Source organism: Microtus pennsylvanicus, chromosome 15, assembly GCF_037038515.1.
Source record: "Microtus pennsylvanicus isolate mMicPen1 chromosome 15, mMicPen1.hap1, whole genome shotgun sequence".
In the NCBI taxonomy this organism is placed as follows: Eukaryota; Metazoa; Chordata; class Mammalia; order Rodentia; family Cricetidae; genus Microtus; species Microtus pennsylvanicus.
In genome coordinates, this window is record NC_134593.1 from 36,718,612 (window position 1) to 36,732,998 (window position 14,387).

Here is a 14,387-nt window from a genome sequence, read left to right on the forward strand (position 1 = left end):
TGATTTGGAAGAGATTAAATAAAGAAACACAAGCAGACAGCATTGGAACTGGGGGCTCAGGGATGTAGCTTTGGGAGGACTAGGCTCCTGTTGCTGCAGCTAAGGCTAAACTAATAAGTTGAAAATCTATATGAAGTTGATGACTTTCTGGGAAAATGTAAAATGACAGAGAGCTAAAAACTGCACAAAGGTAAAGGAAAATACCTTGATCTAGCAAGTTTTCTGGGAGTTTCTTACTCCAACAGACTAAGCTTAACGTTAGAAGTAAGTTCTTCGGAGTTTTTTTACAGGGCAGATTTTTTTCCCCTTATGCTCAGAAACTTTTCCAGATAAAGGAAAAGGACTAAACATTTTAGGCCTTCTTTTAGCTATTAGTATCACATGGAACAAACCTTGAGAATTATTTTAGCTAACTTGATAAGGCAAAAAATGAAAATTTAAAGTAACATTTCTAATTATTGGAAATAAGCTAACATTTATGGGTGAGAGCAACTCGCCCACACAGCCCAAGAGAGTCTGTTAAAGCAAATCAGTCAGAGCGAAGTCCATCAGAGAGGTGGTTACAAGAGATATATCAAGAGGGAGCTCTCGCAAATATTAGTGACAATTGAAGAGAAAATCTAGTGAAATAAAAAGGAGCACATGAACTTATCTGTGTAAAAAAAATCATTGAGTAACTTGAACTAAGCAAGCAAACAAACAAAACCCCAAAGTCCAACTTTCCTTTATCCATAAAAGTCCATTTGAATAGAGCAAAGACGGTAGCTGTCCCTGAGCGGACAAACTCCACATTGCAGTAGCTACAGTTGTATCCAAGTTAATTCGAGTTTAATTCCAATAAAATTTAAAATACTTTGACAGTCCATTTCTAGATCTCAACTCTGAGAATAATGCAGAAACTGTAGAAAAATATGATTACTGATACATGTGTTTGCTGGGGTAAGAACCTAGAGCAGTTGTGACAATACAGTGTGAACGAGCAGGATGCTGTTACAATAGAACTTTAAATGCCCTTGGGCACTATTGAATAAAAAACCCAGTAGTTGTAAATAGTATTTGTTTATTTATTTTTGACAGAGTGTGTAACAGCTCAGGCTAGCCTTGAGCATGTTATCTCCTCCCACCCCTGGCCTACCAAGTACTGGGATGATGAGCCCCTAACAACCATGCCTGGCAAAGATAGGCATTTGTTTTGAGAAAATAATCAGAGATGCCCACAGGAAGTGTACACACATTTACTATATTTATTTTAATGATTAATGAAAATTTGAAACAATTTGTTCACTGGCAGAAGACGGAAAGGTTTTTCTGTAAGTCCATATGGTACCTACCAGCGCATTTCAATGACAGGAATATGTTCACATTTGGTAAAATAAAAACATAGATGAAAAATAGAGTACAGACAGAGTGTTAAGCCTACCTCCTGCTCCCGCACCTTGTAGGGATTGCTTCCTCGCCCCAGCTTGTCTGTTGTGTTCGATGGCGCTGTTATTTGCCTCGTGATATTTTTGTCAAGAACAAAAGAGAAGAAGCAGGTTGAGAGTTGATCCTAAGGCCTCACGCATGCTAAGCTTCATAATGTGAGCCAGGGTGAGAGACTGTGATCTGTCTGTTTAATCAGGAAGAAAATATAGCAGCTTGTTAAAAGAGCTTGTTTCTGGGCAGAGAGTTTTCTGAGTAATTACTTGTTTTCCTTTATACTTTTCTGCAGTGAATCAAACCTTTAACAAAGGAAAAGCTAGAAAAAAAGAAAAGAAAAGAAAGAAAGACAGTTGATGGGGGACTGTTTCTGGGCTCTGTTAATATTGACACTGAATGACAGAGCTCACACGCACTAGTCAAGGGGGAACTTAGGTATCATTTTCCCGTAAGTCTTCCACCTCCCTGTATAACGTCCTTGACTATCCCACTTCCCCCATCAGGGCTCACTTCCTTCGATTTGGTTGAGCACCTCCTTTTCAGTGCCCTTTCAACCTTTCTGCTACATTCTTGCTGGCCAAGGTCATCTCTGTCCTTCTGTTGAGGTACCCCTTCCAGGAGGGAGCCTCAAAACCAGACCCTAGACTCTTCCATTCCCTCAAAGTCTTTTCTTATTTATTTATTTATTAAAGATTTCTGTCTCTTCCCCGCCACCGCCTCCCATTTCCCTTCCCCTCCCTCAATCAAGTCCCCCTCCCTTGTCAGCCCAAAGAGCAATCAGGGTTCCCTGCCCTGTGGGAAGTCCAAGGACCACCCACCTCCATCCAGGTCTAGTAAGGTGAGCATCCAAACTGCCTAGGCTCCCACAAAGCCGGACTACTGAGACCTCAAAGTCTTTTCTAGCAACCATTCAAAGGCAGCAGTCTTTTCCAGTCCTGTCTCGGCCTTCCTCCTTCCACTGTGCTTTTCCCCTAGTAGAGCTGAGAGAACATCGTCTCCTGGGAGAAGTTCATCCCACCAAGGCGATGGCGCTTTCGTGTTTACATGAAGCAGTCAGGCTGAACCGTGTCTGTAACACCACAGTCGGAATCGGACATGATTTCAAGCCCTCCCTATTTTTGTTTTCAATTAGTGCTCTAGGAGTTGCTTTGGATTCTGGCTTTTGCTCTTGTCTCATCACTTCTCAAGGCCTGCAGCGTTGTGCACCCTTGAATGTGGTACCGAGTTCCTCTGGTCGTGTAGGGTGCTGGGAGTGAAAGGAAGGAAGCACAGGGCTGATTTGCTTCTAGCAGGAAATGCCCGCTGGGCCCCCAGTACTGCTGCTTGTGGCTGTGCCGAGGCTCTCCAGGACAGTGTCCTCCCTACCTCCTCCTAACCCAGACAGGCCCCTGTTCGTAGCACGTTCCTCACATACAGGTGTGGCCACCAACAGGGCGGGGGAGGGGGGGCGGTGCAGGTCTGTTCGCTTACCACTTCCAGGAACTGCCCCCTTCCTTTGGAGTTCTCAGTGTCTGGAGAAGATCCCCAGTCCCACCCCGCGTCTGTGTAGAGAGGTTTTATGAATATACTTTAAACATTGAATGTAGCACGATTAATAAAAACTCAGAGACAGATATTGGGATTCAACCTGAAGACCAGAAAAGCAAAGCAGCAGCCACTGGCTCTTACCTCTACCTCAGTCCAAAAATGGTGATCCTGCCTCCAGGAAACTTCAGAATGAGACTGAGTTTAAGAGCTGTCTCCTCCCATTTTATAATCCTCTCTGGTTCTGGGATTAAGGGAATGCGCCACTATTGCCTTGTTTCTATGGCAAACTGGTGTGGCTACTGGGATTAAAGGCGTGTGTCATTGCTGCCTGGTCTGTCAGGATGGCCAGTGTGGCTGTTTTGCCTTCCTGATCTGATTCTGGTTTGTATTTATTAAAATACAAATGAAATGGCCCTACACTTGAATACTCATTTCTCTTGTTTATCTTTCTTGCTTTGCATTTCTGTGTTATTGTTAGAACTTATGCTCAAAACTGCATTTCCTTTTGCTTCATTTCACGGTTCCTTCTGGGCCCGCCTTCCATTTTAATTTTGTTTTTCTTCCAGGAAGAACTGCATCAAACTTGTATCTGCACAAATGCAGGTGTCTGGGGCGTGGCTGGTACTTAACCCACACACCCTGAGTGGAATGAGGGTCGAGCATCTGGTGTGTTGGGTAGCGCAGCATTTTGATTTTCTTCATGTTACAGTCTCAGCTCCTGGAACCAGAACAACTTACCTTGTACTATTTCACCGAGATGTTGCCCTTCCGTGAGAGAACCCAAGGAAACGAACCTCAAATGTGCTTGTGAGACATTGCAGACACATCCTCGGTGGCTGTCAGTTCAGCAGAACAAATTAATTAGCTGAAATTATCTTTCTTGGTACCAAAGAAAAATCAGCCTCTCTTTGGAATACACTGTGATGATAATCAGAAAATAATCCGAGCACAGTGGCCAGCCCCTCCCCTTCGGCCATCTGGAACAATGTTCTCGCATGGCCATGCCTCATCAGCTCCCTTTCCCTGCTTCCCACTGAGTCTTTTTCTCCTCTCCCCATCCTGTGCCTCTGCAAGACGATGGCGTGCATCACCCTCTTCCCCTCCTCTTGTCCAGCGCTTCTTCGCTTCTTAGTAGCTAGCACTTCCTAGCTCCCTAATAGACCAACTTCCTGTTTTATTGTCTCTAAATGTTAAAAACTGTGCCTACTAGAATCTTTTTATTTATTTGCTTATTTTAATACATTTAATTAAAGTTAGAACTGTATCTTTAAACAAAGAAAAACTTAAGAAAGCAGAAGTGGCCATTTGCATGAATTAAAAATTCCCATAAATAGTATAAGGAGATAATACATGTGTGTACAGATTATAAAAGCAAAGTCTATCAGGCGCTAAGGTTCCTCCCTCTACCCATCTACCCTTCAAGTCTTCTCCCAACGGCAATGAACATTTTCTTCCATTGCTCTAGAAAATGTTTTATGTATGTCACATGCAAGCATGTGAACATTGACATGGGGCACTGGAGAAATGGCTCTGTAGATTAGACCATTTCTTGTTCTTGTAGAGGATGTGGGTTCAATTCCTACTACCCACAAGGTGACTCACAACTGTGTAACTCCAGTTCCAGGGACTCCAGCACCTTTAATTCTGGCCATTACAGGTGGCCGCACACTTGGTACACACACAAATACACACATACACACACATATACATGTATGCAAAATGCTTATGCAAATAAAATGTTGAAATAGTTATTTGTATATAGATTCTATTTGCATGTAAGAATACTAAGAAAGCTTGTCTAGGCTTTTATTTTATTTTTAATTTTTGTATTTTGTGTATGTGTATATATGTATGTATATATATATATGAATGAATGTGTAGTATGTGTGTCTATGTGCATACACATTCTCGTATGTATAGACACACATGAATGCAGGTGTATGTATGTATGTGTGTGTTCATGTGAAGGCCAGGGGTTGATGGGGACTGTCTTCCCGTGATCACTTCATACTTCAATTATCTGAGGTAGGGTCTCTTACTGAGCTCAGGAGCCACCACTGACCAGGGGATTCTGGGCCTTCTGACCCAGGGGTTATAGGTGGGCCACCGTGCCCACTCAGCTTTTATGTGAGTGCTGAAGATCTGAACTCCAGTCCTCATGTTTCTGTGGTAAGGACTTTATCCAGCCCAGTCCCTGCTCTGGCTTTTTATCAGTCAATGTGTCTTCCAGCCCCCCTCCCCCGCCAGTTATAACCGCTTCCCTGTAACTGCTCCATACAATTTCATTATGTGGACGATCAACTTATTGATTGTTCCTCCTTGATAGACATTAAGACTTTCTCCTTAATATTTACAGTGTGGGCTACAACTGTGAACATCTATATCCACATCATACTCATCTTCAAACACTTCCTCAGAGGATGTGGTACATTTTATCGCTTGGTGATTATTGCTATATTGTGCTCCAAAGACTAAATTTTGGCCCCCTATAGAGTTTGGATGTCCCCAATAGTCTGTCTGACTTTCCTGAGTGTTGTCAACATGACAGAAACATTTTGTCTCCTTGTTGTGGTCCCTGTTTGTCTAGGCGGAGATGAGAATAGCATTGAACCGACAGATGTTTCTAGCTTTTCTGTGCACCACCTCTCTATGCTTAGCCTTCAACCTTCTCTGTGTAGTGGTTCCCTCTGCCTTGCTCGTTGACTCAGGTCTTCAGTTGCTTTCCTGGGCCTCAGTCTAAAACAGTCTCCAAGCCACTGTGTCTCATGTCACCTTTAATATCGTCTGTGTAGGGTCAGGGCTGCACATTGTTCTCACTTGGACCCAAGTGTTCTTCCTCTAGCATAGGAGCTGTAACGGAGCAAGGCTCTCATCTGTCTCGCGAGCCACTGTAGAGCTGTCATATCTGTCTGAGCCCGGCTCACCACAGGCTACTCAGATATTTTGTTCAACTGAATGAATGGAACACATCGAATTAGCTCACGTGTGTCACAAAGACTTGTTCCTATTTATTTATTTATTAAAGATTGCTGTCTCTTCCCCGCTACCACCTCCCATTTCCCTCCCCCTCCCCCAATCAAGTCACCCTCTCTCATCAGCCAGAAGAGCAATCAGGGTTCCCTGCCCTGTGGGAAGTCCAAGGACCACCCACCTCCATCCAGGTCTAGTAAGGTGGGCATCCAAACTGCCTAGGCGGTTTCTCAGGAAATTCGGGTTCAACCTACCCCTGGACCCAGCAATACCACTCTTGGGAATATACCCAAGAGATGCCCTATCATACAACAAAAGTATATGCTCAACTATGTTCATAGCAGCATTGTTTGTAATAGCCAGAACCTGGACTTGTTCCTATTTTGATTATTTCAAAGCTGGTTTATGGTATTTTATCAAAATGGGAGCATAGATTTTTATTCAGTTGAACTTATTTTTCTCCTTGTATGATTCTCTTTGCTGTTTATAAATTTACCTATCCCTCCTTTGAAAACGTTTGTGATTTCACCTTCTACGTTCAAACTTTAGACTCTGCAAAATTTATGTGTGTTTATTGACTGGAGGAACTAGTTTTAAATTTTCTCTTAGTAGTTGCTCAGTCTACCAGCCTCCACTCAACAGTCTCTAGGATGGACTCAGCCCAAGCCTACCATAACCACATCTCCATAGCCTTTGGGTCTCTTGCCGGACTTGAGCAACTACTAAGACTTGAGCTGTTTAAATCACTGTTTCAGGACCCGTCCTAATGTCTGGCAGAACTAGTTCTTTCTCATTTATTTTCTTTCACGTGATTTTTTTGTAGCTATGATTACATCCTTGGATTTTTTTCCCATAAAAAATTCTACAGCAGTTTTGTTTATTGTTTATATCTGGCTTATTCTCATTTGCCCACAGAAAGAAAAACATGCCTTTTTAAAAAAGTTTACCAGAACAAAAGAATAGATAAAGGGACTATAGCAAAAAGTTAAAAAAAAAAAGAAAGTCTATTTATTTCTTTATTTTTAAGTGAGATTCTACCCAGAACCACAGATATGCCATGCAAGTGTTCTACATAGAATCTAGATCTTTATCGAAATACTTGTAGATCTTTAGCAAAAATGTTGTAGCTGGCAAGTTCTGATACTCTGACTTATTTTTTGAAACAGGATCTTAATAAGTAGCCAAGGCTGTTCTCAAGCTCAGTCTTTGGGCCTCAACTGTCCAAGGGCTAAGATCACAGACCTGGGCCACTCTGCCTGGCCATTTGACAGAGTGTTAAAACGTTGTGTATATATTAAGCTCACAAAGAAGAAGGGGTAGGATGTTGTTCAAGGGTCGAGCACCCACACAGCATGTCAGTGGCCCTGGGTTTGGTCCCCCATGGGGGTGTGGTTAAAACATTAAAAGAAATAGATGGCTTTATATCATTGTGAAAAAGTGAGAACCCCAGCAGTAGATCATCAGCTAGGTTCAGGGAAAGTTTTGAGTGGATGGAGAGTATGTCACTATTTAGAAAACTCTCCAATTTCCCTTGTTACTACAATGTAAGAATGAGAAAGGTCTAATGGCCTTTATAGACCAATAGGCATTAAATTTAGAGTATAATGTATAATAAAGAAGTGTTTTCCTTTGGTGCTGACATTTGAATGAAATTTAAAAGAAAAAATCAGTATGAATTTTTAGTTTATTTTAGACTTTTCACCAGGAAATGTGGTGGTTCTAAAACACCAGTCATGGCCAGGCCCATTCATTGGTATGTGCTTGTCAGGATGGGACAAATAGTTTCTACCAGAAAAATCTCTTTAGCTCAAGGGCTGGCTTATGACTTCAGCCTAGTAATTTTCTTTCTTCTGCTTTTGTTTGTCTTTAAAATAGGATTAAAACTTGGTCTGCCTGAAGGTAGAGGACAGGTATTTGGGAAATCCTGGCACTTAGTCCTATGGTATAAGACTATAAACGAATTATCTGTGTCTACGGGACTTAATAGTTCCAAGAAAACAAGCAGGATGTTAGAAACTAGAGATCATGGTCATGAGATGTATTTGGAAGCCCTGCAACCACAGGGAGCCTAAAGTTACGGTGGCAGGAGAAATAACTGGTTTAAGACAACAGATGTAACTGTTTGTTAGTGAGGCTGGGCTTATTCTCCAAGGCTGGAAACGCTTTACCAATAGAACTTCACTGCAGAATGGAGTCCAAAATTTACTTTTAAGTGACAATGGAATTTTACTAGGAGAGAAATGTTACAAAAAATGCTAAGAAATTGTGTGATATTCTTAAAGGAACCACTTTGATTTGTTTTTCTTTGTAAGACACAGGTGAGTTTGAGTCGCTTGTATTTCCTTCTCTGTGCTTTGTACAACTTGGTCTAATTTCTTGACCATGCTCATCGGCTTTTTAATCTAACAATTTTGTACCCGTGAAGCTATTCTGTTAGACTAAGCTGCAATTATTTTTGCTACCTACTTAGAGAGGGAAAATAATTTCACGTCCAAATAGATTTAAGTAGAAGTTTCAAAAGTGATGTGTTGCACCGGCTAAGGTTAAATGTGTAATTGATTTGGGTGCCTTCCGTACAACCGTGTTAATTGAAAACCATATCTTAAAACTTTTATTGTTCTCAGAATAAATTACTGGAAACTAAAGGACGACATCAAGAGGAAGAAAGAGCCCAAATCCGTCAAGCAGAGCACTGGAGGTATAACTGGCCAATAAAATAAGCATCCTTGGTAAAAATCAATTACTGATAAAGTTTTGCAGCATTTTGGGAAGACTTTAGAGCAACATTAAATAATGTTCTGGAATTCAGATCACCTCTACAGTATGTGCGTGCTATGCTATGCCAACAGCCACACATCTATGCATATCTTCACTTGTGTACATACACATATGCCTGCATACAGAATATCCGCGCTTCTTGGCTTAAGGACATTCAAACTCATCTGAGAAGGCTAAATCGCGGGGTTGGAGAAAATAGATGGCTTAGTGGTCAAGGGCGCTTATTGCTCTTACAAAGGACTTGAGTGGCATTCTCAGTGACCATATCCAGCTACTCACAACTGCCTGCAACACCTTTCCCAGGGAATCTGGCACCCTCCCTGGCTTCCCCAGGCACCTGTGCTCATGTGAGCATACATGCATTGCCTTAAAGAAAGAAGGCTGAAGCACACTTGTTGTTTGTTTAGGCTGTTATTTTGTCCCCTTCCATGCGGCAGAGCATCACATCCCTCTGAGACCGCACGTTGCTGTTTGTAAATGACTTTGGAGTTACTAGATTGATATAGATGGTTAGATCCCAGTGCTTAGGAACACACACTTGGGAAAAAACTCATTAAAGATATTTGATGATGACTAATACTTTAGGGTGGAGGTAAAGACTCAAGATAGAAGCAGTAAGTAATTTTCAGTAGATTAGGTACTCTTCATTTGCTAGATTATGATATAATTGCAATATTTCTCCCTTCCCTTTTCCTCCCTCCAAATGCTCCCATGTACCCTTCCTTGTTCTCTTTCAAATTTATGCCCTCTTTTTTCACTAATTATTATGAATTATACATACATATATATATATATATACATACATACATACACACAGACATATCCCTGAATATAACCTGCTCTGTCTGTATAATATTGCTTGAATGTATGTTTTCAGGGTGTTCTTCCCTGCGAAAGACTATTTCTCCTGCTCTCGGCATTCCTTGGTTGCCTGTAGTTCTTTGTGTAGGACTGAGGCCTCTTGGACTTATCCCCATCCACTTTGTATGCCTATTAGTACCACCCTTATTCAGTTCATGTTTCTGTGGTCATGTTGGAGAGGCTGTATGGGTGTAGCTTCTGACATTACTAACCTATGCAATCTCATAGGAAACTCCCTGGTATCAGAGATAAGTGTTTTGAGAATACCTGGCGAGACTCAATATACATGTTAGGACATCGCCAATAACATTGTAAGAACTATCTCTGTAATAATGAAAGGTTCTTCTTAGGAGACACTATGATGGAGCATCTTAGAAGAATTTAGTGTTAGGGGTTTCAGGATTTAAGGAAACATTCATTTTGCAAGTTGATGACTTTTCTTACTTGTTTTGAAATTAGTTTTTTTAATTTTATTTGTTTATTTTTATGAGTAAGGATACTTCACCTGTCTGTATGTACATGTTTGGTGCCCACAGGGACCCCGAAAAGGGGCATCAAATTCCCTGGGATTGAAGTTACAGATGGCTCTGAGCCACCATATGGGTTCTGGAACTTTAACCTGGGTCCTCTTGAAGAGCAACCCGGACTCCTGACTGCTACTTTATCTCTCCAGCCCCACTGAAGTCTATTGGTGTAATGATTTCATTTTGTAGGTGAGGGACTTTGAAAGATGCCCAGCAGATATTCCATTTCTGAGGATGTCTGTAACTGCTGGTGGGTACTGATGTTTCTTTGAGTAGACCATGCTGTTTCTCTGGTCCCCACAAAATGCTTTTAAAATGTTAAATGTGAGTTTATATGTTTTACTCTGGTTTAGAGAAAGATCAAAACCTTGAAACATTGGTTAGATCATTTTGTTAGGTAAACTGAGGTGAGGAAGGGGTCTTTATTATCATCTACTTATAAAGTAGGCCATAAATTATCTAGTATTTTTATTGGTTTTGCTCACTTTTTCTTTAGAAGACTTTTGATTAGAAAAGTACTGATACTACTTTGATATATACAGTGGTTGCTATCAGTAGTCAATTATTCCTCTGGATTAATTGAATTAAAAAGCCTTAAGCATCTTAAAGACAGCAGTGGGTCACATTAATAGCCCCCATTGCTAATACATTAACTTTGATGGGTGCCAAATAAAGGTTCATGCCGTTTGTTTAGAGGTGGAAAGGGCTGCATCTTTGTTACAGGATTCTTGGCCTTCATTATTTAAATTTATTGTCCATTCTGCCAAAATACATAAATATTGGTGGTACTGTTTATTTTCTGTACCTGTCTCCTCTCTTATTGATTCGGGTGACATGTAGATCCAAATTAAACCCACCAGGAAATCTTCGTGGATAATAAACTCGGTAATCAAGTTTGAAACAACTAATCAAGCCGTTAGGCACATATTTTATATTCTAGATCAATTTTTGAAAAGAGCTGGCATTTGTACTGCCTTCAAAGTTTATAGAGTGCATTCCCGTGGCATCAGGAGATACACAGCCAATAATTCCTCGATGAACAAAATTACTGGTGCCTCTTCTGAGGGCAACAACACAAACTATGTTGTAGGCACATAGGTGACATCATTTCGGTGTACCCTGGGAGCATGATTTCATTAGCATTCAAAAGGCAACAAGATTTCTCCTATTTAGAAGTTGACTCAGAGGTGTTCCCAACCCGACATTTATGATAGGAAGCTTGTGGGATTCCGTGTGAGCTTTTCAATGAGTTCTGTAATGTGTGCACCCCTGGAACTGCACCTGACCCTGACCCTCTATAACCACCTGAGAAAGAGAGATACCTGAGAACCCCAAAGAGAACGGACAGAGCACCAATTCAAAGGCTCGGATGGATCTGGACTGTGAGGTGAATGCCAGAATGAGCCCTATTGATTTCCAAAAATTCAAACCATCTCTCAGTAATAATTCTTAATCCAAATTAACCCCTGGTGGGGAGCAGAACACAGGTTTAACAGCAATGAAATGTATAGTCTCTAGTTAGTCCACAAAAATGCAAGAGGAGCCTTTCCTCCACGTTTGGATTCTTGTTGCTGATGGAGAGAAGCAAGCTGTGCACTGCCTTTGTCTTTGATGGACCATTCCGCAGTGGGTAAGCCAGTCGAGGACCTTCCTGAAGCACCATGGAGAACTCAGTCTCTCTTCCTCTTAGTAGCCAAGCTTGTGAGGGAACCTGTCCACCTTGCTTTACGAAAACCCAGTCAGAGCACTTGGCACTGAGCCATGTATATTTTGGACTCCGCGCCGGTGGGTTTTTCACAGCATAGCCTCTGTCTACAGCCATGGACGTAGGGAGCACGTGCCTAGAAATCTCACTCACTCCATGAGTAGGTTGTCAGGGCAAACTCAACCAAGGCTCTATCCTAGGCAATGGGGTGAACCAGCCAAAAAAAAGAAAAAGTCCCCAACCACATACAAATCAAAAAGACAGAACCAGAAGTCAATGAATGAACAGTGAGACCTTTGCGAATGGTGGTGAATACCATGACAGTGACACCAGACAGTGAACAAGTGGAGGTGACTGGTGACCCAAGGCCTCACAGAAGAGCTAGCATCAAAGGATGAGGAAGAAGCAGGCACACAGAACTCAGAGACAGAGACTCCTCCTGGAGCAGGACGGCAAGCGCAGAGGCTCCATTGTGGGAATAAGGCTGGACTTTGCATCCCAAAGTTTGGGTTACACTGGAGGAAAAGAGCAGAATATGGAAGCTGGCACAAAGGGCGAAGGGGGAAGTATGAACCTGCATAAGATAGTGACTCTTCTCAAGCCAGGGAGAAGCAAGTCTTGGAGACTTTTAGGCAGACAAAAGGTGTCTTTGTCATTGTTCTATTGCTGTGCAGTCACCGTGACCAAGGCAGCTCTTAGAATGCACTCAGCTGGAGCTTGCTTACGGTTTTTAGAGGTTTGAGCTGTTGTCATCACCGTGGGAAGAAGCATGGCAGGCGTGATGCTGGAGAAGTAGGTGTGAGCTACATCCTGATCTGTACCCAGAGAGGGGGACAATGGGCTTGGCACGGGCCTTTAAAACCCCAAAGCCCGTCTCCAGTGACACACTTCCTCCAGCAAGGTCACACTTGCTAATCCTGTCAAATAGTGCCACTCCCTGGTGACTAAGCTTTCAGATATATGAGCCTATGGGGGCCATTCTTACTCAAACCTTCATTGGAGGCAAGATCTCTATTCTAACCTGGGGAGGGGTGGAGGTTGTTACGTGAGGAAAAATAGAATAGGATGGAGACAGTAACCCAGAGAGGTGATACTGATGGGAACTGGAATGGTGGCCATGGAAACGAGTGAATTCAGAATACATTGATTAGTAAGACAGTTAAGACAGCTCGTGACTTTTATGGGGTGGGAGGGCATTGGGGAAACTAAGGAAAACTCCTTCTTATGACCGAGCAAAAGCCTAGATAAAGGGATTGGGGAGGTGGCTCAGCCATGAAGTGTTTGTAATCTTGGAAACCTGAGTTTGGATCCTCAGCACCTGGGTAGAATGATGGACCTATCTATGACCCCAGGGGTTGGGTGTGGTCGGGACAAAGACAGATGGATCACTACTGGGGCATGATCCAGTCCAGCCAAATTGAGCATCCCAAAGTTCAGTGAGAGACATTGTCTTAAAAAATAATATATAGAGAACTTGAGGCAAGCACCCAGTGTTGACCTTTGCCCTCTGTAGATATGTGCGCGCGCGCGCACACACACACACACACACACACACACACACACACACACACACACATTATAAAAACAGCACCAAGAGTGTTCACATTCCAGAATGTCTTTGGTTGTGTTGCTCACAGGGCATTTTCCACTCATTAGCTTTCCCAGCTGTAATTTAGTAAGATTTTTCTCAGCCTGCCTGCTGAGCGAGTCAGAGCAGTGACTCAGACGTGAGGTCCTGCAGGGAGCCAGGCTGTGGCATGTGCGTAGGTTTCTAGGGTGACAACAAGAAAGCTGAGAAGCAGCCACTGCCTACTGGGAATCCACTTGTAGGGAAACAGCTAGTCAATCCTCGGAGATCAAAATGAGCCCCAACACAGTTGCCATCTTGCCTGGTGCTGAGTGAGCTCAGACAACCTACATGCCTGGGCCACCCAGCCATTGTTTTCCTGGCAGGTCCCCCATCTCAGAGAGTTGCAACTTGTGGTTATCCACCGGGACCTAATTCTGCTTTCCATGAATGAAGAGGAGGCTAGTGTGCTCAGTTCCTACCTTCCCTTCCTTCCACAGAGCCACGCTGAACAGATGCTGTTGCTAGGTGCTGTTTCTGCCCCCAAGAACTTCCTAGTCTGTCTCCTATGTTTGTAAGTCACTCATTGCTCTTGACCCAGCTCCTCAGTCCCCATCTCTACTCAGCCATGCAGAGGCAACCTAGAGGACGGTGTCAAAATGCCCATAAGACAACTATTTAGAATAGTGATTAATTATCAAGTGAGCCCCCAGTTAGCCATCTATAGAAATCGCCATGGCTTGAAGAGATTGAATTGAAAACACTCAGAAAAAAAAAATACTGTATCTAGAGCTATGTGTTGTAACAATTTCCCTGCATTATTCCTTAAAGAATACAGTGAAATACATTCTTTAATATAAAAATTACAGTATAATAAGTCCTTTATTCCTTACACAGTACTGACACGGTATTAAATGTTATAAGCAATCCACAGATTATTTAAAGCGTATAGGAGGACATACGAAGGGTGGTAGTGTTGTGTCGTTTTACAGAAGAGACAAGAGCATCAGTGTCCTTTGGTGCCCACGGACAGCCC

At 42.4% G+C, this 14,387-nt stretch overlaps 1 protein-coding gene across 3 annotated transcripts in view; it reads left to right on the forward strand.

Moving 5' to 3' along the window:
• Epsti1 (epithelial stromal interaction 1) overlaps positions 1 to 14,387 on the forward strand; it is a 98,217-nt gene that overhangs the window by 72,902 nt on the left and 10,928 nt on the right. For 2 of the 3 annotated variants that reach the window (XM_075949713.1, XM_075949712.1), the window contains one exon: positions 8,541 to 8,614. In XM_075949713.1, coding sequence (XP_075805828.1) covers positions 8,541 to 8,614 — 74 coding nt within the window. Of the gene's footprint in view, positions 1 to 3,512; positions 3,594 to 8,540; positions 8,615 to 14,387 lie in introns of those variants that run through there. The other variant, XM_075949715.1, reaches the window with a different exon arrangement.